The sequence below is a fragment of the Pseudopipra pipra genome, chromosome 3 (assembly GCF_036250125.1).
Source record: "Pseudopipra pipra isolate bDixPip1 chromosome 3, bDixPip1.hap1, whole genome shotgun sequence".
Lineage (NCBI taxonomy): Eukaryota > Metazoa > Chordata > Aves > Passeriformes > Pipridae > Pseudopipra > Pseudopipra pipra.
This window is the reverse complement of record NC_087551.1, coordinates 39,976,060-40,001,668: the sequence shown is the minus strand read 5'-3', so window position 1 is coordinate 40,001,668 and position 25,609 is coordinate 39,976,060. Positions and strand designations below refer to the sequence as shown.

The following is a 25,609-nucleotide window of genomic DNA, read 5'->3' as shown; positions in this document are numbered from 1 at the left end:
GGGTTTAAACAGCAGAATGAAAATATTGTGGAAATACATCAACTTTAGTTTTCTGCATACTTAAAACATTTAATAAGCAATTGAGTAGCAAATAATACTACTAGAGAAAGCATTTACACAAAAATTGCCACTATTAATCACTATTTACATTTGACTTGCATTTCAGCAGGTTCAGCTGGAGAAATAAAAACTGGTCTAACTACTAATATTTATCTGTATTTGCCTACATTCCTTGTAGCCAATGTGTTAGGCTCTCTCCCCAGGCCAGGTGATCTGATGGGGACTGATCTTATAAACGCCTAGGAGTGATTACTTTTTTGCAGACAAAACAGAGGACCCAATTTCTTAATATCTTACTTTCCGTATGGTATTACCTACCATGCACAAGGATAAAGGACTGGATAACATACAAAACAGGAGAAACCTGTTTTTCCACATTAGAGAAACAGGATATCCTGGTCAAGAGCATGATACATATGCATTTCTGTTAGTCATGTAGGAAATTGTTACAAACACAGTTTAGTTGCAGAGGGCTGGCCTTTCCTACTCCATTTTTCTATTACATTCTCCACAAGATTTTTAAAGCCAAAGATTTTACCTAAGCCTCCCAACTTCATCATCTGTATACACTGAAAGTGTGCACTTGTATATAAATCGTAAGATGTTAGACCCAACCATTAACCCAATTTTCAGAAGTTCCCATAAGTAAGGCAGTTTCAGTTTGCATACTTGAGGGCTTTTATGAGGACTAGTATTTTGGGGAAGCAAGCTGATATCGGAGTATCTAAAAATTATTTCAAGGCACCAAGTTTTAGGCACACTTTTTGAAAAGTGCCTATATAAAAATTAGATTTTTCCAGAGATTTAAGAATCATGAATATATGTAGTATGAAAAGACAAATGGATCTCTAATATAACTTCTAGATAATGTTGAATTATTTTTCTAAAAGACATAAAATTTTGATTTGGGTTATAACAATTCTAGGTATCATTTACTCAAAAATATACCATTTGCATTATGCTCTTTCTGAGCAGATTTACAGTACAGACTCAGGCACACACTGGCACACAAAGGATAGTATAGGCACAGCATGTTGGGCCCAAGAGCTGAAGAAAGAAGAGAGAAAATTTTAGTCCTCAGGCTGCTTGCAAACTTAAAATGCTTCAGTTAAATTTGCATAGTGCCTCTGGATAAGTATCTCCTGTCTGACATAGAGAAGACATGATGGATACCTGAGCTGTACTCATGTACCACAGCTAGCCCGTCCATAGCATTCAGATTTTTTTAATGTTTGTTTGCCTAATTATTGCCCCGAGTGGGCGACTGGGATATTTATAGGACGGTAGCAGATGAGAAGAGTGAGAATCTGGGTGGAGCTGCATATGTTTTAGCAGAGTTTGTCCCCAGGGAGTCATGTGTTTTATTGATCTCTCTGTGCTTCATGTAAAAGCAGAGGAAGGTCTGGTGAGAGATTCCAGTTTAAGGATTTGGGAGACCTTCTCCCCACCATGAAGAAACACTGACATATTACATTTCACAAAATCTTTGTGCCTTCAGTTTTTTAAAGAAAAAATATTAAAAGATATTAGAGAACAGGGTATGAAGGACTTTCTTAGTTTAAGGGGTTGTAAATTTGCATCCCAAGAATGTGTTTTTTTCTAGTGTTCATTACCTAAACAGATTCACTGTCCATACCGAGGATTTGTCAATCCTTTCCTTACCTTTCTTAGGATCTTTAGAAGAAATAGATTTTGCTTATTTTCCCAAACAGAAGAAATGTTTCACTGCCTCCCCTTTTGGCTTTCTGATCCAATGAAGTGCAGATGCAGAGGAGTTCTCAGATTCCTTTGGGAGTGCCTGGTATTAGTCCATCCTAGGTGCAGAATCTGACATTTCACTTGTTAAATTTCATCCTTTTAATCACTGCTCAATGCTCCAATCTGTCTAGTTCTCTCTGCAAAGCCTCCTGATTCTCAACAGACTCAAGAGCACCTCCTGGTTTGGTATCTTTGGCAAACTTGCTAATGGTGCATTCAGCTCCTGCATCCAGATCGTTGATAAATATATTGAACAGAACTGGCCCTAGAACTGAGCCCTCAGGAACTCCACTGGTGAAAGGTCACCAGCCAGATGTAGCCCCTTTCACTAAGGCTCTTTGAGCTCTGCCTGCCCTGCAGCCAGTTCTTCACTCAGTGCATCATGAAGCTGCTCATCCCACAGCTGGACAACTTGTCCAGATGGGTGCTGTGAGGGACAGTATAAAAAGCCTCACTAAAATCCAGAAAAACTACATCTACCTCCTTCCCTTTGTCCACTAGGCAGTGACCCTATCATAGAAGGATATCAAATTAGTTGGATTTTAAGGATTTTCCTTTTGAGAACCAAAGTTGACTGTGCCTCATGACTGCATTATTCTTTAAATGCCTTTCAGTAGGACACAGTATAATCTTCTCCTTAATTATTCCAGTTAATTCTTTCCAAATTAACTTCCAGTTAAGGAAGTTTTGTCTAAAATTATGTGGCAATTACTTTGCTGATGCTTTTTTTCAAATGAAGTTTTTACATCTTCTTGTCTGTTTGGAGGAGTAGCTTTAAGTTTTGCTGAATTAGGTCAGCAAATCAGTGTTGTAATTGGCTCTTCTTCCCTCATGTTTTCTGTGCAGAAGCTTTAACAGTTTTGGCACATGGCTTTGATTTGTGGCAGAAGCCACAGTTTTGACTGAATTCTCCGAGGTCGAACAATATTCTGTAGGGTCTTCCTTTCACTGGCATTGCAACAACCTAGCAACCAGAACAGCTCTGACATCATATTCAGACAAAGATAACCCAACTTGCCTCAGCTCACTTTCCTTTAGAGAAAGGTAGAGCTTCAAGTTTTACATTCTCTGACAAAGGGGTCACTTGAGCATCCTGGTGGATGACCAAGCCACCATCCCTTATTCTAGAGAGGAATTAATTAGAATAACCTTGTCATCCTCTGGAAAGAAGGTGTTGTTCAGTTGGATCTTTTTTTCTTTTTAAATAAGACCCAGCCTAACCTGTGTAAGAGTTGGTAACAACCACACAAAATTGGCTTGCAAGACATCACAGTTATCCAGACATACCAATGCAGCAATAATAATTTTTACAGTCTTAGTTGACTCCTTGTCATCTTCATGACAATCAAAAATAGAAATGGACTCTACACTGCCTGTATGGTAGCAGCTAATGGGAACATCTTGCAGAGATGTGGAACACCAAATATCCAATAATCAGTCGGAAGCCAGCTGGTGGGGTTACTTCATGTGCACTACTTCATGTGCAGCTAGAATGCAGTTATTTTTAACAAGTGGCACAAAGACTTCAGGATGCACATACGGAAGAGAATAAGGTTTATAGAAAGTCCTGCTGAGACCTACAACAGCCAATATGCTTTTTAATCATGTGCCTGGTAAAGAGAAAAGCAGATTGGCCACATATTGTTTATAATTTCATTATTATCTATCACTGGATAGATAATATTCAGGCTATATTTCACTTGAAATAATTTACATGACCTGGTGCTCTTTTCCCCTCATGGTGCTTACCTTGCTCTAGGACAGACGTGCTCTGCTGGAGAATGCACCAGGTGGCTGCTTCACTTGTTGCAGAAGATGCAAGCTCAATGAGGTGGGACTATGAAATAGGGTTACAAGGCTAAGGGTCATAGCTGCTTGGGAGAACAAGAAAATCATTAAACTAAACATTTCACGTTGCTTTTTCCCCCATAGTTTCCCTGCATTTGACTTGTAAAAGTCATTCCAGTTTGTAGAGTTGAAGACTCAGAGCTGAAGGCTGAACAAATGGGAACATTGTTTGAGATGTTGAAAGAGCTAACTACTGTGCAGTGGCAGGTACTCACAATCTCACCCCTTCTGTTTAGCTTCTGCCTCAGCTTCCCACTGTAAAATGAGAATAGTTCCACCCTCATATTCCTCAAGGATACTGTGGAGATACTTTGTGAAGGAATCTGTGATGAGCACCACAGAGAAGCTCATCAGGGAACACTTCTACAGTAGAAGCAGAATTTGTGAGTAAATCAGGCCCAGGGCTACACAATGAATAATGACACCAAAGTACCAAGTAACTGCTCATTAACTGAGCATTCCCTATACTGTGCCTTGCAGGCATTCCTGCAACTGGCAACTGGGAATAGTAGTACATACAAATAAGGGAGGCAAACAGAAGATGCATAAGCAGATTTAACTCTGACATTTCTTAAATGAGTGCTTAAATTGGCTTCTCTAATGATATTCTAATGTATTTTTTTTCATTTATCCAGATTCTGTTTAAATATCTTCAAATGTATTCACATCCTTGATGCAAGTATTTGTTTAGCTGGTATGGGCAGAACTGTAAAGAAATATAATCACTTTTATGGCCTTCTAATTTCTTATGAATAGATATTTCACAGCTGCTCTCTATAGTAATTTTCCAGAGTCTGAAGCAAACTCCTAGAACAAAAAGAGCATGTGAAGCTTGAGAAAGAAGAGAAGACCTCAGAGAGGCTGTTAGCTATAGCATTCTTTGTATTCTCAAAGTTTCTGTTGAGGTATTTTTTCACAAGAATCTTAGCATCTGAAGTTTTTCACTTGATCTTTTAAGGGTATGATTAACATGTTTATATCAGCACTGCAGATATATATATTAGAAATCTGTGTATTGTGTTCTGATGAGTAGGATAAAAGCTGATGTGCTTTCAGAGGGGGGAAGATTCTCAGACAAGAATCCTTCGTAGTGAACAGTCTTTGCAACAAGAAAGTTGAGGATGAAAAGTCATGTGAGCCACACTTGCCAGAGACAGGCTGTTATACTGTAAAGATCTTTAAAGTCACTGCTACTTGAAAGTTTTTTAAAAGTCACAATGACTCTTTTCTATCAAGTTTGGCTCATTCCTTCCTTTCACTGAAAAAAATTTGTGCATCTCTTTAAAGTATGCAATAGAGAGAATGAAGGGCTCAAGGATGCCACCTAAAGCTCAAAGGCACAACAGGGTATGGTACAGTGAGAAGCTACACAACAAATAAATTGTGGAATGGGTGGTCTACTGAAACACATTCTTATGCCATGCCTAGTGTATATTCCATAAAATGTCATTCTAAGCATAAGCAGTAGCCTAAGCTCTGTTTCAGTTGTATTATTGTGCTGTGGCATATGAGGAAGTATTTGGCCTAGACTATGGTAATTGGAAAAAAACCCCATCCTGAAATAAAAAACCCAGCAGTCAGGAGCGCAGTTGGAGTGCGAAGAACAGTGCAGCACTCAGTCACAGGGAGCTGTTGCACAGTTCTGCAGAGAGGAAGGCAAACAGGAGAGACCATTAGCAGCTCACTGGGCTGGGGGCTAGCTCGGGCCTTAGAGCCAAGCCTTACTGCCATTTGCAGCCACCTCACCTGCTCAAGGGAGCAAAGGGCACAACTGGTGTCAATGAGACAATGAGGAACAGGCACCCGAGTTAGTTACCCGTGAAACCAGAAAATGAAACTCAGGAAGGGAATACGCAGCAACTCCAACTGATACTCTCAAAGATTTCCACAACTTTTGAAGGGTTTATTAGCTAGACACCTGACCTATTTAACCAAAAATGTATTTGACTTTTGTGTCTTCTTAAACTGAGCAGTCTGGAACTGAAGCATGAGGCTGACGTGCACCCCAGCAGTGCCACAGCCGCAGGCAATACTTCACACAATGCAGCCCATGAAAACTGAACTGCTGGCTCTCTGTTTATGACAGTATATGTATTAATTTAAAATCCCCCTTTTGGTCATTACTAGTTGTCATTGTATTTTTTTTTGTGTCTCAGTCGGCTGTTCATCACTTTATCAGTAGGTGGCAGTAATAGACAAGCCTGTGCAATTTCTACTTGGGGAAAGAAAAGACCCTATTTTAGGGTAAGGCTGCTCATTTTGTTTGTTCACAAGCGTGAGTGGTGTAAATGTACTTGACAAACTCAGACACACATCTTACTTTAACGGACAGAAAAGTTGTTCCCATACCAGTTCTGGTATTTATGGCTGTACCTAATTTGACAGTGCTATAAAGCTGAATTCAATTAGATGCAAATGTACAATATTTATTCCAAAGAGTCTCCCTAAAGATTAAATATGCAGATGCCTGTAAAATTCTCATAGTTTTCCCTACTATTTTTCACACATTTTTTTGCACATTAATATTTAAGTCAGTCTAATGACTTTAAGTAATAGTTTTCAGTACAAGGAACATGTATTTCTTAGGAACCATTCTTCCCCCAAGTTTTCTTTAGTCTTCTTGAAGAAACAAATCCAGATTCTAATGCAGTCCCAAGGAGAGCCACAACTATGGCATTTTCTAGGACAATTATGTATACGGATTTTTATCCCTATACAATGAAGAGATAGGAAAAACTATATAATCGGGTCCTCCCAAAGTACATATTTTGTTACTCCTTTGATATCAGAAATCCAACTGGATAAATGACTGTCATATTGAAGTTCCAGGCTTTAATATGCACCTTTACAGACTGCTGTTCTTCAAATGTTCTTTCCTTCTGCTGAAGCTGATCCTATTGTAAGTCACTGCAAAAATGCTTGGTTATGATGTCCTTATGAATCAGTTGGCAACAACTCCTGTGTTTACCCTATGTCACTGACAGAAAAGCTCATATTTATTTTAACCTGTGCTGTAATGTAGAATAGCTTAAACTCCCCTCCCTATTTTTCCCCTCCTTTGACTGTAATTTCTTAGAGGCTAGCTTAAAAATCTTGCCTATCAGTACCAGCCAAGCACCCTGCTACTAACTTAACACATCATGTAGGAAGCAAAGAATGGGAATTTAGTACATAATAAGAGAGGAAGAAGTACAATGTTAGGATGCTAGCATGCCTGGTCTTGTTTTCATTTAAGTTTAGTAGGAATCAAATCAGACTATTTGATGAAAATAATAACTCATTGCTTCAGCCTACAGAAAACCTTACCATTGGACAAATCTACATTTTGGAGAGCTTTTTTTATATATTATGCTATACTTCGTGATATAATACATATTTATTATTTAGAAGAAGGAACAAAAACATTCAGATGTTTTTGTGTAGAGGTGAGGCAAAATGTTTCAGAATGAAACTCAAGTATCAGTAGCAGATTATTTAAACCATCTCAAAGGCCAAAGCAGTACAAAATATAATAATCACAAAGACATTTCCTGGTTTAGAGGGATTGGAGGAAAAGATGTTTTTTTAAATGTTGATTCATGGATCAAGCTGGCATTCAAATTAAAAAAAACAAACAACAACGAACAACAAACCCAAAACCAAACAACAAATCAGACGATGCCATTCTCTTTCAGAGTCAGTATTTTGATGGTGTTCTTGAATAAAGTAATATATTCATATGCGATCCAAAGCTGTTACAATTATATTTGAACTGCTGATCTTCCAAGTGTGCATTGCTCTCTTCCCCTTCAAATTAGTAATTAGTAATTTCATTCAAGGAACTGCTAAATAAGGCCCAATGATACTAGAGAAAGCTGTCCTGTTTTCTACTAAGGAATTATGCTTCTACATATTAACCTCTTCAAACACATTATAGATATCTGGTAAAATAAACATACAATTTATTGTACTCCATGTAGGTTTTTTTAACTTAGAAGCATGAAATCATCCTAATAGATACGAATTTTTTTACCTACTGAAAGTTATGAATGAATGAAAGAAACCACAAACAAGTCCAACAGACTCACAACTATTTGAAGAAAAATTTAAGAGAAAAAAGGGAGTTCAAAAGAATTACATTCTTCTCTTCAGAGTAATAATTCTGGATTTTTTCAAATGCAGCTCTTGTAACTAGCGATGCTCAAAACCATTGTGAAATGTTTCAGTCTCAGGACATCAGACACTAACCGTAATTGGAAACAGAAAGCAAGCTGTTTGCAATACTGTAATAAGCTGTGGCAATTTTGTTATTTTAGATGGGAATGTAAATGATGAGCCACAAATGCGAGTTGCTACAAAGCCTCTGAGAATAAAGCTGCATGCCCTATATTCCCCTCCCATGCTGTTCCAGTTAAAGTCATACATGCGGAAGGACAAATGAAAATGTTGCCATGGTGATCAGAGCAGTTACCAAATCATGTACACTGTAGGAAGGATTCCCTAAAGAATATCATTAAGCATTTTGTTGCTCCCTTTTAACAAATATTTTCAGAAAGGCAGTCTTATTTCACTGTCAATAAAACAGCTACCCAGTTAGCTAAAGCCTATTTCTCTACCCCCAAAATGAAAACACACCATGCATTAAGAACTATTCTTGTTAGAAGTTAGGAATGGGAATCTTCAGCTGAAAACTTTGAAATAGGAACCAAGGATCAACCAACCCAAGATAAGACCTGTTCAAGACATTTGAATGTTCTTCAGTATAGGTACTGTGAAGCAGCTCTATGCCTATCAAACTACTGATGTCTTAAGCTGCCAAACTAAAAAACAGATCTTTAAATGAAAGACATCCCAAAAGCCTATTGGTTAAAAGGAATGTTGTTATATCATCGTTTTACAAGAATATAGCAAGGTGGTTCTGTGTGAGATGCGAGGTGAGTTTTGCCAGCAGCAGACCCACAGTTCCAAAGCCACCTGTCTCATGTGACCAGACTGGTACCTGAATGCAGTTGGGTGCAGCACATTATCCAAGTTGGTAGGCAAAGAAAACAAAACCTGTACAATGCAGTCATCTTGTATTTCATTGCAAAAAAACAGTACAACAGACACTGATGGAAACTGCTAAAAATAAGCCGGACAAGGTACATGCACTTTGGGGAAATGCACATGACTTTGTTCACCAAACTGTCCCTTTTTAGCATCTACACTGAATGTTTAAGTACATCCCAAGGCCCTCAGTTCCTCAGCTGGTCTTTGCCTTGCAGGTATTTAAGATGTTTAGGGAATACAACTTCGTGCAGAGGAAGGAAGGAAGCATGATCCATTACAGGGGGCTGTTCAGAGTCTCAAGTCAGTTGAACTAGTGCAGTTGTCCAACAAAATTGTCAGTCAGCCCCAGACATAAGGCAGAAGACACATTGTAAATAAGAAGTACTGCAATGAGTGAACTGTCCTAATACATCAGATCAGAGAGGAGTTTTCAATTATTATTCAAGAAGAATAAAAAAACCCCATCTGTAATGTAACAGTTGCTTCCATCAGATGCCTTGTGTGAACTTAATTTTATTTATCGAAGAAGGCAATCATATTCCACACCTCATTCTTTTCCTCTCACTGCACTTTCAACAAAGTCAAAACAAAAAAATCACCCTGAACCTCTATAAATTACTTGCTGACAACTGAACTAATCTGCAGCTACAAAATATACCAACATAGTGGCTGTCAATGGCACAGTGGCCTTGCTGCATATTCTAGAACAACATTCATTTACCATTACTCTCCATCCCCATAAAGTCTTACTCTTGTGGGCAAAAGCATGTAGAGAGCTGCTCAGAAAATATAATCCCCCTCCCTGTGCTGTTCAGGGCAGTTTTACACCCTCCACTAAGACCCTCAGGAACAGTTATATTACAGTTCAGTTTACTTTCTAAAATAATTTAAATCATTATAATTCAAAATAAGATACAAGCAGATGTGTTTTTCTACAGTTTTATTGATTCAATCCTGGTGTGTAACTATACATCTTCATTCTGCTTGTAGTTACAATGTTGCTTTGCTAAGATTCTTTTTATAGTCAAGTTTCTTACAGTCTTCAGAAAACACCACTTACTGTGTAAGATTAATCATTCCACACATTATAAATTACTGGGATCTTTTCCTAAATAGTGCTACTTGAGGCAGAGGTCACACTACTCTCTTTAGATAGAAATTTGTAAAGGCAAGTGAATTAAATTCACCTTCCAAGGAAAATAAGAATGTTAAAAATAGCTTCGAGAATTGGTATGACTCATTTAGGTCTCAGAAAAATCTATGACTGGCAAAGATATCTACAATTTGATACTGTACTCGATACTTTCATTAAGACCAAAAGAATATTTATGAAGAACTGAAATTAAACTTGTACATTGCTCTCAAAAATAAGTATCACCTTGAGTTTTTTAGGATTTTTTTGTAATTTTAGGGTTTTTTTAGCAGAAAATGCATTTGAAAAATATTATAGTTATAAGGTAAGTATAGATATCTGAAGAAAAAAATGCTACAAGCATGCAACACTGATACCAAATTTTAGCAGGAGACATTTTTAATTGAAAACAGACTCAAAGGATAGTACAAAAGAGTTTCTTCTCCCTAAAAGGATTTTCAGATGCAGGCACAGGAATAATAAGGGGATCTTCTCCAATGTGCGCATCACAATATGCCAATAAATCTGCTGCAGCCTTGGACACCTAATAGAAGAGAAGAGAGAACTACTGTAACACGTAATTCTGAACCAATCTGCATTGCATAAATGTTTTTCATAAAAACAAATATAATGGGAGCTATCATAAAATAGGGACTAGATTGCTTTATCCTGTATGTTATTAGAGACCAGAACTCTCCATTTGCTCTTACTAGGCCTAGTAATCCTTACATAAATTTTGTCTAACATAGAGACATAAAATGGTATCAATTTATATGATTCATGTTCAGCTGTTCCTCTCCATCAGAAGGAGGTCAGGAGCACGTACTCGTTAAAACATGTATATGCTAACCATCCATAAACAATATGGATTCTCCTTGAAGTGCCTGTTTCTGTAGAGGCACCTGCTTCAGCTCTTATTCCTAGTCATTCGTTGTAGGGTTTTCCACAAACACTTTCTACCCTTTGCTCCTCTGGATGCAAAACAAGCAAAAAGTTCTTTAGGCACATAACCATGGGATTAAAAAGAAATAATAAATCAAGAACACAACTTGAACATAGTGGGTCATAGCTGTCATTTAAGCTAAATACTGTTCTTTTTGATGAAGTAAGACCAATTATCTTCTGCTTAGTAAGTTACTTTATTCATAGCATGCATTAAAACTTGAGCATTACCTTAATATTTTTATATTTCTAAAATAAACAATTCTCAAGTCTCCAAATTCAAGGCATTGGTTTATGCTTACTGAAAAGTCATACAAAAATGCAGCAGTGTGTTGGCCTACAAGATATTTTGCATTATATGAAAAAATGAAATATTAAACTTTGTAACCTTTGCAGCTTTGTGCCATATGAATATCTGTGACATTAGGCCACTGTGATTCATTTATTTTTTCAAGTATTTAGAATGCATACACAAAATATTTCTGTTCTGCTCGGTCAGCAAGATATTCACAGCTATCTGTATCTCTTTGCTTTGGTGAATTAATGTGTTTTCAATAATCTGAGAAAATGAAATCTGAAGTCTTTACAAAAAAGTCTTTTCTCTGAGCAACATGACAGCTTCTCCTGAGTCAAACACTGAGGTCAGCATGTTTGTTTAATTATAGTGAAGAGGAAAAACAAATTAGATTTCTGGTATTTTTCAAGCAGATGTGTCATCAATGTTAGCTTTAAGCTTCCCCACACCCTACTTGCTTTGACATGAGCCCGGCCAGTAGTAGGCTTCAGATGAGACCTATGAAGTCAAAAGATATTGAATCCGAATTCACATAAAATTTAAATTAACTCCCGGAAGAAAATAACAGACTTTTAACTTCTTAAATATCCACTAAAACATATCTTTGTAGAATGTTTAAACCCACAAAGTACCTGTGTTTTGGCATCCCAGTATAGACTACCCTCCTAGTGGAAGAGGCAAGGGTGTTTAAGTTATTTAAAATTAGTTTGTCTTTGAGTTGTCCTGTAAGTCAAAAGGGTGGGCAGAGACACTACATATGAACAACAGACTGCTGGGCACACACAAAGCAGAAAACAAAGCACTAAACTGAGCAAATCAGAAGAGATATTCAGAAGGACAAATTCTTCTCAAGAAAGAAGCAGGTAAAACACTTATGTGTGGAAAATTAAAAAGTACAAAGGATTGTAATCACTTTCAGACATACTTCCATTAGCTACTTGCTAAGCAATGACAAAAGAATGAGGCTTAGGGTACGAGGGCATTGTCTAGAACAGAGAGATAGATCTGTAATCAACAAACAGAAAAGTTATGAATCCTATCATATTTCCAAGTTTCATTTAAATTTACTTGTGAATTTTTAAAAAGATTATTCAAAGAAAGGCACAGTGTAGACAGAGTATGAAATTCCTATCAAGCCCCCAAAAGATCAAATGACAGAAACATACTTATCTTTGCTAACTATGTACGCTGTACCTCAGCAAAATATAAACTAGCATAGAATTTATCCACTGAAGAGGAGTTTAGCACATTTCCAGTAATGTTAGGAGGAATGTATCACCACAGCTTTTTGGAGAAGTATTTGCAAGTAATGATAACCATCAGTACATTCATAATTATTTAACATTCAGTTTTTCACTTTTCTATTGTCCTACAAGCTTATCTAGGCTTGTCTCAAATTAAGAGAGGTCTATGCTCTAATTAATTAGCTGGTCCTGAACTCTTACATTCAAACTGAGCAAATCAAACTCAGCGCCACAGGTGCCCACAAAAAGCTCAATGACATCTTCACTGCAATGTCATAATAAACATTAGTGCCACAAAACCTAATGTAGAGCTAGTCTTGATTCTCTGGGTCCCAGAGACAGGGTTTATTAAAGATGCCGAGCACATTTCACCTTCAATTAAGCTAATGAGTAAATTATTTTATTCATGAAACCAACAGTCTTTTTAAGCAAACTGAGCCTACAGAAGCAGAGAACCAACTCTGGACTTCAACAGACCAACTTTCCCACAATGATCTTGTTTGTTCCATGCACGGATAAGCAACATCAGCCCAAGTATATTGCTTTTCTTTCAATGGAGTAGAAGTACAATTTCAATCATCATTCTTAGAAGGGATAAGCCCAGTAATATAATTTCCTGTTTCTCTACATTTTACTGTGCTTTGATATCATGTAACAATGATTTTCACTAGCAAAAGCTCACCATACATTTTTGTGTCTAACTTGTCCTCTAATGCTAGTAGCAATGCCATAAAGCAGAGCAACACTTTCTTCAATGTCAGAGTGTTTAAATCCCAATTTAGTTTGCTTTTAAACAAACCATAGTACCGTTTAGTAAAAAACCAAATCTGCAACAAGGAACTGAGGAACACGATCACGTTTCAGCACATTGTCACAAACTAAACCTGTACGAGGCCATATATTTTCATCCTTTAAGCAAACAGAAAGTTTGGGGAGGAGATATCCTCCCACTGGGATTACAGCAGTTATAAAAGTGAATTATGGCCATGACTTCACTAAAAGTGGAGTCACTTAGGCTTGCCCAGCGGAATAATGACCACTCACTACAGGGAGTTAAATTAGCTGATCACAATCCAGGAGCAATGAAAACACGGGTTCCTGCAGCTGTGAGCAGTGTTGGCAAAGTCAGAACTGTGGCCAAAAAAAGAGCAAAATACAACGTTGCCTCCAGCAAGCTTTCTGCTCAGTGTCATTATTCGGAACAACAGTGGCGGAAGGCCCCTGCATTGAGCGTGGCATTAAGGCTCCAGCAGAGACGCTGCTTTAGCACACGTCAGCAGGCAGAGATGCCTCATGGCCAGGGCTACACCCTGCTAGTGTACAAAATAATGGGCTGCTCAGCCTATTTATGTCATGGAAGGAGTTAAATGGAGGCTGCTCCATCAGAGCTTTTACTCACCTTTAGGGTTATTTGTAGCTGAATGCTGCTGAACAGTTTCAGAATTGCTTTTATTAAGAATTAAAATAAATGCATGTAACTTGAATATTCAAATGAAACTATCACATTTATCATGTCAACTCTCCTACGCAATACAGCTTGGTCTGCAGATTCAAAGTAATTTACACATATTGCAGAAGTGGCTAAAGAAAAAAAAATCAGACTCCAGTTTGATTGATGAATTCTTTTAAAGTCTATGGATAGAAGGGATTGAGTATATAGGGATCACACTGATCTAACATTTTATACAATTACTTTTAGCCTCTCTAGTGAAAAATACATCTTCTTGTCAAACTACCAAAAGGAAACAAAAAAATCCAATAAAATATTCAACCCTGATGCTTTAAAGAATTAGTCTCAGGAGGACTGTGAAATTTGACCATTATATTTCAGAATAACAGAGGTGATAAGAAAGCCAAAGTTAGAACATAATCCTGTTAGCTGCACTAATAATTATAAGCTTCAATGACAGGGCAAAATGCTGCAATTACTATGTCATCTGTCTTGTCATGGATTGTGACTAATTACCATCCTTACTATGACACCCACTCTGCTTATCCTTTACATCTAAAACAAAGAGATTCACACACATTTATTGGCAATTCCACCAAGAGGTTCACACACATTTATTGGCAATTCCACCGTTTATCTCCCAATACTATTCAGGACCAGTTAGGAAGACTTCCTGTCTTCTAAGGAAAAAGAAAATGGAATAATAATTGATATACCAAGTTTCTTAAATGTCAGAGCACTCTTTCTTGCTTTTCTGCTTGCAAAGAGAAGATTAAATAGTGCTTTATTCTGAGGACAACTCTGATGAACATCAAGATTATCTTTGCTTTCTCAGCTTTACTGCTAGATCTTTAGAAGACACATTCTTCTACTAGTCATGAGGCCACTTCATCTGATTTCACTTGATGTTTCCTAGCTTGGAATATGCATTTCCTGCTTTGTACTTACTTCTCCATTATAACTCTAGCTGTTCTTTTGGCAGGTAAGTAAGGCAGGTTCAATTTACAATCCTTCTGGGATTTCTACAGTTTACAAAAAGAAGCACAGTAATACTCCTTCCAGCTACCAATCAATACATCAATAACTTCATCCTCTGCTTTTAAGTTGTCCTGTTTCTTTCACACCTTAACAGCGAGTTGTCTTTGTGGAACCTCAGAATACAGCTTGCTCAGAACACAGCTTGCTGTTCTGACTGCTTAAAGGACTTGATTTTTAAATCAGTTGAAAAATCCAGAACACAGCGGGGAATATGCAACTATCATTATACTTTTAACTACAAGATTTTAATTGAGCAGACCCAACTCTTGCTGCTTACAGCAGCTACTGTCCATGGAAAACAAAGTGCCTCTGTAGTAGAAAAATGAGCTAGAACTTCTGATTTCCCTGGCCAATAATGCAGGCACCTTTTTAATGTTCACGATGTGGTCTTGCCTATTATGGGAATAACTCTTTGGCTACAGCTATTTGAAAACAGTATTTAATTAAATTATTTGGAAAGCAGTGATCTTTTGTTAAATGTCTAACTAGTTTAATCAGATGCAAAACGCCAGAAAAAAGGAAGGAAATTCATTTCTCTGCCCTTTACAGTGATGATCTGAGAACTCAAAATCTCCTGTTGAAACCCTGGAAAGTCTCTTGGTAAAATCTGGCTATGCTCAATAACACACTTAGCTGATTCAAAGTTAAAAAGCAAAGCAAAGATCTTGAAAAAAATAAAAATCCTATCAACCTCTTCTCACAATCCTTCACATGCTTGTTCAAAGAAATTCTAGAAATCAAGACATTTTGAAACGTTATATTCAGTTTATGTTAGTATAGGAACTCTCAGAATTCTGAAACGTGTCAGATTTTCTGTGGTGCATTCTTGGTCCCAAGCTGTCTTGAAAGGTGAGGTCATTGCACTTGCAAGCTATCTTGTTATTTAGGTCTGCCACACTTGCTAATAACTGTGTTCTTTTTAATTAAGCTGACTGTAAAAATAACCTATGTCTTTCTTGCATATGTAATTAAGAATGTTATATATCTAACTAATGAACCAATCTGCATAACTGAGCTAATGACGTGGTTAGTGACAGTTACCACTGAATATATAGAAGCAAGTTTAAGACAATCTACTAAGTATCAACGACTTCAAATTCCAATAAACTGGGTCATATTTTTCCAACCCTTTCCTCTGCCACTCCTGCACACCCATTCCTTCTGGTCACTTCTGTTCATGCAGCTGCATTATGACCTGAGTAAGGGGACGGTTTAGCTGCATTGAACACGGAAAAGATAGAACTTCCCTTACCCCAGAAAATAGAAACACCTGTCCCTGTGAACAGATTATGGAATGAATTTGTAAGATACAAGATAGAAACTACACTTTTACAAATTCAGTGATCTTACAAGACATTGCTAAAAACTGCCACAAAATGGAGAGACTGAAATTTCTATTTTCATATAACCAAGATTGACCACTCACCTGACTGTACTAATATTTCTGAATTAGAAACACTATGTTTCCAATTAGTGAGTTTGTGATCTGATACTATTTTAAAAATCATAATTATATGCTATTGTCCCCATGCTCGCTACATGCAAAATTTCAGCACACGGGATCAATGGACAAACAGACTGAGTTAAGACTATACGATAACTTTAATGTACAACATTTCTAAACTGTCTTACTGAGTTAGTAATCTCAGTTACAAACACAGTTTGTAACAACTCAGGTACAGTTGTTTGCAGAAAATCGGATAATTTAAATGTATTCCTTTTCAGAGATTGTCAGACTAGAAACTGTTCTTACTTGGAGAGACTGGATTTTTTAATGCAAACAATTATTCTCTATTTTCAGAGGCAAATAGCAAAAGAAATGAGCATTATTTTCTTAAAACTTTCTATGATATTAGGTTTTAGGTGCTTGATTTATTCACAAAATTTTAGTCTAGTGGAAGGCACAATGACAGGCAAGAATAATCCACAGACTATGCTGGTTAAAAATGTTGAGAATCTCTGTTTAATAGTGTCTTTAATAAAAATATTTAATCCACATATATTTAGAGGTGTGATAAAATGAAATCTTCACATACAACAAGTTATCAAGTGTGAAAAATCATAACTGCACGCTGCAATCAGACAAATTTTTTGTGCAATGATGTCTGCGCTAAAACAAAACAAATCAAAGCAATTCATCTTGTCTCATCACTGTTCAAAAGCATTGCAATATCTTAAAGACTTATTCCAGGTCTTAAAGGAGAGAAACTGAGAAACCTGAGCTGCTACAGGTGACAAGGAAGAGCACCCCTGCATCTGCCAGATGATTTTAAGTATTTCACAAAATAGAACTTTTGACAGATGTAAAAGACACTCACACAGGAGCAAACTATAAGCCAGGCTTTGGAAATCCCTTCATTAGAACCCACCAGTTAGTGGCTCATTTACAGTAGTTAGCAGGAGTAGTTAGTAATTAGTTATTTACAGTAGTTAGTAGGAGTTAGTGACTCATTTACAGTACTGCATATTGATTTATAGTTCAACAAGGATTTTTGATTTCAGCTGGTTGAGTCTTTCTACAATATTAAAGAGACACTGTAACATAAGCTAGTCAGTGAATTCAAAATATCAACAATAAGTCTAAGTTTACCTTCATTCTATCCATGTATGCTTCCATTTTTAATTGCTCCACAGCTTTCCTGGCTTGAGATATATTGGTTGTACTGTTTGATACTAGTTCCTTCATTTTGTTTTTCCTAGAAGAGACAAAGTTGAAAACATTTAAAAGTACAGGTAGCAATACAGCAATCACTGAGAAGACAGTTCTCTGAACCTTAATCAACCCTCACCCACCACATCAACACTGCCAGGCTGTAGGTCACAAATACAGACCAGACACCATTTATTTCTGTTTGCACTCTCCATCATCAGTACTCAAACTGAATCCTGCAAACAACATACAAACACAGAGCACAGGACCATTACTTCAGTGTAGAAATGGGTGCCCTGGTTTAGACTGCCAACTCAGAACAGCTGTTCACAAACAGACCTTGCAGCCATTGCACAGTTTGGCTCCATGCCCCAGTTACACCTTGTAACATCAAAACAGGTTCAGAAATATGCACAGTGGAAACGAATGTCACACCGCTCTCACTGAGCATCAAAGAGAAATTTTAAGATAGAGAACGAGTCAAAATTCTGACTATCAATATAAGGGGTTTAGAAATTAAGTAACAGATTAAGAAAAATACTACAGTGGTTTCCAACTCTTTGCTTAGACATGCCTAGCAAATTTAAAGATGATTAAAACCTGGTACAGTACACTATGCAGGATAGGAATGCATTATTTTTTAAGAGATCTGCAGCTCTTGGGAAGGGATATCTAATTAAGGTATGACAGTGTTTGGTTTTCGTGCACTGCTACTCCCTGAGGGATTAAATCAACTCGTTATCACACAGTCCTCGGCACTGTTACCAGATTAGTCAACATGACCACATTCAGACCTTGAATAACTTAACAATATATATGCCAAGGTGGTCTGTATGTTAAACCACCTCGTGCTGACACCACTATGTAGCGCTGGTCCAGCACAAGTAACAGTTCCTATTTCAAAGCCATTGGAAGTTAGACTAAAGCTTCATGGAAAGATGATAGGATCACAGATGACCTAGACAGGTCCTGGGCTAGTTATACTATCCAGTAAGATGAGGGGCTGAGGTTTCAATCAACCAAAACACTCCCCTATGGTCTTCACCACAAGTGCTACCTGAAGCAAGATTAGTCAAGCACCAAGCATCAGAAACCAATACAAAGTTTGGCAATGCAAAGGACACGGGGTGTGACAGGCAGATGGGACATGGGAGAAAAACACACAAAAGCAGGCATTTTGTATTGCTGCCAGAAGAGTTTTTGGCTCAGGTCTTTCAAAATGAATACTTCCGGCTTATTTCTGGATAAGAAGCAAACACGTAGAACCATACAAATTTCCCTTCTTGAACCTTGATAGCTTACCTGATCCAGACACTGGGGGATAAGATACAAACAGGAAATTAAGTAGGACACAGGAAATGCTCTTGTAAAAAAAATTGTATATACAATGTCTTAACCCTGTTAGACTCAATAGAAGTACATAATCTAGAGCACAAAAAGAATGAAGGAATAACTTTTTAACTGCTTTGATTTCACAAAATACATGTTCCAAGACAAGGCAAAAAACATCTGTTTCTTCTCCTTTCTAAAAATCAGTAACCTGTGCTGTAAAACAGGATAGTGGAATACAAATGCATTGGTGAGCCGTGCTTAACACTCATTGGAAGAAACAAAAGAATCTTATTCTTTCAAGTCTAGTGTAAGTCTAGGCAGGGGAAACGATACCTTAAAATACATTAATTGTGCTAAATAAACAAGAGCTTTAACATTTGCCAAGACAAAGAACAGGTTTTTGGGGTTTTTTTGTGTGTCATTTGAATGGAAAACAAGTTTCCCCCTTTTATGCTCTGATGAAATAAAACCGTGTCAGAACACAGCAGCTTCTTATTGTTTTGACTTTGTTTACAATCTTTTAACTCATATTCTTCACAAGGCACAGGACTGAACACATGTGGAGGAACTGGCTTTGCATAAGATGCCATGTACAGTACAAAAACCCACAACCAACCAACAGCCTCCAATCAATTTTCAGATGTGTTTTGACTTGCAGTGGAAAGTCAAACAGCAGAAAGGATATGAGACATTCACAAGAGGAGGAGGCTCTGAATTACAGCTCATCTCTGGACTTTTTGCTTGACAACTCCCTACCTTTTAAGCATTGACCTAGCCATAAAAATGAGAATAAACACATTTAGCTTTGTTTACAAAATGATACCCCCACAAGTATGAATCATTTAAATTTTGTTATCATCTCCACAGCTAAACTCTAATGATCATAAAGCCAAAAAAAGTCAAAGCTAAATCAATTAACAGAGCCCTTTCTACACTTGCCGCAGCCCAAGTCCAGAGGCAAATTGGAAATTTAATATTGAATAAGAGATGTAAATTAAACTGAATTAAGCAACCGAAACTGCTTGAACAGTCCAGAGAATTCCAGATCTCCCAAGCTTTTCTGGCAGTTCATTCATTCAAATCATGCTTAAATATTTAAATATTTAACTACCATATTTCTGGAAGAGCTTCACATCCATTTAAGTATCTAATCTCTACTTTTCATACACACTGCTCTTGTTCAAGAACTTTTTGTAAGTGATTTCCCCTGTTTCACATTTCACCTACCAAGCTACATATACCTCTACTTTCTCTAACTCTCTGCAAATACAGTACATATCTGTGCATCAGTTACATATGATGTGTCTTTTTTGCAGACAAAACTTTGGATGACACTTGGTTCTGCTCTCCTTAGCACCTATGATATTCTCTAATAACCTGAAGCTTAACATTCTTCAGTGAAATAAAATATTTGCTTAGAAATAAAGCTCTAGAGAGAAAGACATTTTAATAACAAATCAGGCTGTGCTAAAGGTCATTTTTGCAGACAAAGCTTTGGATGACATCTGATTCTGTTCTCCTTAGGACCTATGATATTCTTTAATAACCTTAAGCTTAATATTCTTTAACGAAATAAAATTCTTACTTAGAAATAAAGCTCCGGAGAGAAAAGAAATTTCAATAACAAGAGAATCTATTACACACCCATCCCCTGGAATGTGAGGAAGCCTCCTCCTTAAAACACCCTCTTGTAGGACCTGTTTCCTCTGAAGTGCTTCCTCCGAGGCTGCAGCCTGACAGTTCTTAATCTTTCTCTTAAGATGTCTCCTCAGAAACACTTCAAGTATTCTCAAGGCCTTTAGTCCCACAGGAAGGCACATCTAGCTTTATGTTGTACCTGAGGGGCAGTCTGCAGGATCACAGAATGGTTTGTGTTGGAAGGCACCTTTAAAGGGCATCTGGTCCAAGGCCCCTGCAATGAGCAGTAGCAACTTCTACTACAACAAGTTGCTCAGGGCATCCAACCAGATCTTGAATGTTTCCAGGGATGGGGCATCCACCACCTCTCTGGGCAACCTGTTACAGTGCTTCACTGCACATGATACAATTTTTTTCCCATATATCTAGTCTATATCAACCCTCTTTTAGTTTAAAATCATTTCCCTTTGCCCTATCGCAACAGGCCCTGCTAAAAAGTCTGTCCCATCTTTCTTACAAGCTCCTTTCAATTACTGAAAGGCTGCAATAAGGTCTCCCTGGAGAGTTTGCTTCTCCAGGCTGAACAATTCCAACTCTTTCAGACATTCCTCGTAGGAGAGGTACTCCAGCCCCTTGATATGTGTGTGGTCCTCCTCTGCACTCACTCTGACAGGTTGATGTCCATCCTGTGCTACGGACCCGAGAGCTGCTGGGGTAGCAGCTGGGAGCTGCAGCACTGCAGGTGGGGTATCAACAGAGTGGAGCAGAGGGGCAGAATCACCTCCCTTGCCCTGCTGGCCACACTGCTTTTGATACTCAAAAGGAATAACTTCTCCCTATTTTAAAATTATCTAAACTCCCTTGAACCAGAAATTACTCAGCTGGGTTTGCTAATGTTCATTCCTGGCTGTGTTTCCAGCAGCCCCCCATTAAGTTAGATCGATATAGACATACAGAGGTCCTGAAAATCACCGTAGTTACAGTAACTATGTTAATGATCAGACTACATGCAGTCTACGTGTCACTGATGCACACCAGTGGACCTAGATTACATAGGAGCTCGCTTATCCAGTATATTTTTGTGCAGCATATGGAATTTATTAACCTAGTCTCTATTGATTCTTTTCTATCAGGGGAACACTGATCATACTACCAAAGAATAGTGACAGCAGCTACACAGCCTTTTTCAGCCAAGTAGTTTCTGCTGACTGGCACATCATACTAGACAACCGTTTCCTAAAGCATCACTCCTGAAAGCTTTGTATTGACAGCCTCCCAGCCAGATGAATTTTCTGGGGTTTTGTGGCTTTTTAGCTCACTTGAACTTCATCCTTTCTCTGGGTGCAGTTAATGCACGTGTGCTGAAGTTCATCACCTCCAGGGCTCCTCAAAATTGCCTTGTGAAGAGCAACTTTTCTTTATTTGTTTTTACAATTGATTAGATTGTACCCAACAGCACTTCAAAGGCAAACTTATGACAACCCAGGAAGCTGCACAAATATTTGCAGGTATAGCTTGACCCTGCACCAGGGTAAGGAGTGCAACTAACATTTACTAAACATTATAAATACTTGTCAGTAAAATGCAGAAGTTTGAAAATTTGAGTAACAGAGAAACAAAATATAATTTCAAGCTTTTTGGTATGGATTTCAACAAACAACAGGAATGAAAAGCTGCATGGCAATTTCTTCCCCTGTAGTTCCAAGTATAACCTTAAAATGCAAGACCAGAAGAGTGACCTGAAGAATTCAATCTAAAAAGCCCTAAACCAAATTTCTTTCACCAATCTAAAGTGATGAACTTGAAATTACTAAATTAGAAAATCTGGGGTTGACAACTCTGTGGAACACCTTCCACATAAGCTCTGCACTTCTTGGACATATAGCACAATAGAAAAGTCAACCCAATCATGCAACAAAGTCCCAGTGACATTAGCAAGAATCATCTCTGGACACTGACCTGCAAATCACATACTAAATTGTGATTTACATTTCATTATCAACTTGCAAGAACACAAACAGCAAAATTTAGACACTCACAGCTGTTTGATAAAAAACTGGCATACCAAAGAAATTAAAAAAAAAAAAAAAGAAAAAAGAAAAGAAAAAAAATAGAAGAGTTTTACAGTTGCTGTTTAGGCAAGAGAAACTTAACAACTACCCCTGCACTAAGAGCAGTAGTTATCTGTGCTAGCATCACTGTCCATACAACACGGGTAATTTTCCCCTTCATCTGCAGGTCACAAAGAGGAGAGGAATAACTTCCTCTGCCGTCTCAGTTCTTACTCCAAGATTCACCACAACTGATGTAGCTCTGTAAAAAGAGAGGGCGGGTAAGGAATCCTTTTACTTTCTCTATCTCATGGCTGCACAAAGAAATACTAGAAAATTACTACAGCTTTTCATTCCATCTACTAAGGAGAGGCTTAGTAGTACGAGCAGAAATCAGTAGATTAAAGGCAAGACTATTGTTCATGATAAGGAAAGAATGTAATTTTCATACCATAAACGTGGTGACTTTGAATATAACTGCTAATCATGTCACTGCAAACCAGCCAAACTCCAACAGCTCAGTTCTTATCCGACATATTCAGTACTATATTCAGTCCACCTGTCAAGTTCCAAAAATTCTTGCCACTATGCCCAAATTTTTATTCAAAAATATCATCTTGCTTCTCGGCACTTAAAAAATCAAAGAAAACAATGGTTGAACTAATGTGACATTTCACAAGGACAATCTTTTCATCCAATATTATTTATCATACAAGGTTATGTGCACGTACAGCCCAGCAAACTACCAGAGATCTAGAAAGTCTGAGGCAGGAAGATTATTCCTGTCTACTGTTTTACCTCTTTGGTTAACTTTTTAAAGACAGTTGTGAGCTTCTAAGAAATATACGAGGAAATTTAATTATTCCACTTAAACCTTGCTTAAAATGTATTAAACTGAATTGTAACACACAAGGTAGGAAGAGCGCCTCCGGGAAGCTCGGCACTGCATCACCTGCAGTGTTTTTCAAGTTGTTATTCCGAGTTTTCTGTCTCTCTGAGCTGCCCTAATGGCTCGGCTGTGCAGCAGCTCCAAGCACAGCACATCAATAATTATCGCCAGCAGCCGACGGGCAGTAAGTGTTATTCCTCCGGCAGCGCGAGCAGTCAGCAGGAAAAGCGGCCGCTTCCCTTTCGCCTTCGCACCAGGCAGCTGGCGGCGGAGGAACGAGCACGCAGAACAGAGAGCCCCCCCCTGCCGCCCGCGGGGTACCTGGACTTGGGGGCAGCTTTTCCACGGAAGGACGTCCCCCGCCGATGCAGCGACAGCAGAGCCCAAAGCCCGGCGCCGACTACTGCGGGTACCCGGGAAACTCCCGACTGGCGCGGCCGCCGCCGGGCGCTGTTTACCCGCAGCCCACGGAACCACCGGGATGCCGGGCGGAGCAGCCGCGGGTTTCCCAGGACACCAGCACCGATAGCAGCGAGGGACAAACCCCCGCGCAGCAGCCCCGGCCCGCCCTGCCCGGGCCGCCCCCGCCCCAATCCCTGATCCCACCCCACCCGGCACCTTCTCCCGCCCGGCGCCTGCGGCTCCCCCTCACCGTGCGGGGCGGCGGGCAGGAGCACGGGAAGCTCCGAGCAGCCCGGGGCGGCGCCCGGCAGCAGCACGGGCACATGGCCCGCGGGGCGGGGTGGCCGCGGCCCCGGCTGCCACCGCCCTCCCGCTCCGCCCCCCTCCGACCTCTTTCTTTACTGCTGCAGCCTCCTCCTGTCCCGCCTCTAGCAGGATTTAGGGATCAGAGGGTCGTCCAGGTATTTCTCAAACAGGATCACAGATCAATTAGGTTGGAAAAGACCTCTGAGACCATCGAGTCCAACCTATGACCGAACACCACCATGTCAACTAGACCATGACATGTCCAGTCTTTCCTTAAACACTTCCAGGGACAGTGATGCCACCATCTCCCAGGGCAATCCATTCCAATATCTAATTACCTTTTATGTTAAGGAATTCCTCCTGTTGTCCAACCTGAACCTCCTCTGGTGCAGCTTGAGACTACATCCTCTTACCCTGTCACTGGTTGCCTGGGAGAAGAGGCCGACCCCAACGTGGCTATGGCCTCCTTTCAGATAGTTGTAGAAAGTGATAAGGTCTGCCCCAAGTCTCTTCTTCTCCAGGCTAAACAACCTCAGCTCCCTCAGCTGCTCCTCATCAGACTTGTGCTCCAAACCCTTCACCAGCTCCATTGCCCCACTCTGGCCTCACTCCAGCACCTCAATTTCTTTCCTGAATTGAGAGGCCCAGAACCAGACACAGTACTGGAGATGCAGCCTCATCAGTGCTGAGTACAGAAGGACAATCACTTCCCTGGTCCTGCTGACCACACTATTGCTGATACAGGCCAGGATGTCACTAGCCTTGTTGGTCACCCAGGCACACACTGGCTCATGTTCAGCCAGCTGTTGACCATCACCCCCAGGGCCTTTTCCCACTGAGCTGCCTTCCAGTCTCCACCTCCAGCACTGTACCTCAAACTGGAAAACTTGCATGACCCAGGGGGTTGGGGTGAGAGCCCACACTGCCTGTCCCACTGAACAAAGCAAGGATGAAGGAAAAAGCTGCCCTGAGGAAAGGAACTGCTGTGGGAAAGGGGCACTTAGACTCACCTTGTCGGGGTTAGTACATCAGAAAACTTCAGCTTCATAGATCAATATTTATATACTTTTCCATATAAAACCCATACAGGTCAGCAGCAGTTAAAAGTGCCAGTTAACATTTTTAACTGAAAAAATTGTCATCACTTATTTTATTCCCCAGTAAGGTGCTGTTCCTTCTGGAGGAGTGTATGCTGGTCACCCTTTTCTCCTACCCGGCCATCAGCACTTCTCATTCCGTCATAATAGAGCAGAAGCATTTCCAAGTCACATTTGTTTTCTATACAAAAGAGAACAGGGAAGAGCCCCATTTTCAAAGGTGACTTGGAGAAAGGGCAGCTTCTTTTGAGACTGAGTCAATGGCTCTTGGGGTGGTGGCTTGGTAGAAGGAAATGCAGCAGGAAGAAGGTAAACATTACTAAATAGGTAAGTTCAGAAGCTTCCCCTAACTAGAGTCCAGAAACTGATTGGAAACCTCCTTGGCTCATGCTGCTGCTCTTTCATTCATGTTCAACAAAAACTTCCGTTTACCAGACAAAGAATTTATG

General features: G+C 39.1%; 1 protein-coding gene across 4 annotated transcripts; it reads right to left on the bottom strand.

Annotated features, from left to right (window-relative positions):
• Positions 1–9,619: 9,619 nt before the first annotated feature.
• GNG4 (G protein subunit gamma 4) lies at positions 9,620–25,163 on the bottom strand. 4 transcript variants are annotated; one of them, XM_064648797.1, is made up of 3 exons: positions 25,074–25,163; positions 17,386–17,491; positions 9,620–10,370 (listed from the first exon to the last, which is right to left on the bottom strand). In XM_064648797.1, exons 1-3 carry the CDS (start codon positions 25,109–25,111, stop codon positions 10,242–10,244), a joined length of 273 nt encoding a protein of 90 aa, XP_064504867.1. In that variant the 5' UTR covers positions 25,112–25,163; the 3' UTR covers positions 9,620–10,241. The 4 variants fall into 4 exon arrangements, with proteins under 4 accessions (XP_064504867.1, XP_064504868.1, XP_064504869.1 ...); XM_064648798.1 differs by lacking the exon at positions 25,074–25,163 and adding an exon at positions 24,008–24,132; XM_064648799.1 differs by lacking the exon at positions 25,074–25,163 and adding an exon at positions 23,974–24,054.
• Between the last annotated feature and the right edge of the window lie 446 nt (positions 25,164–25,609).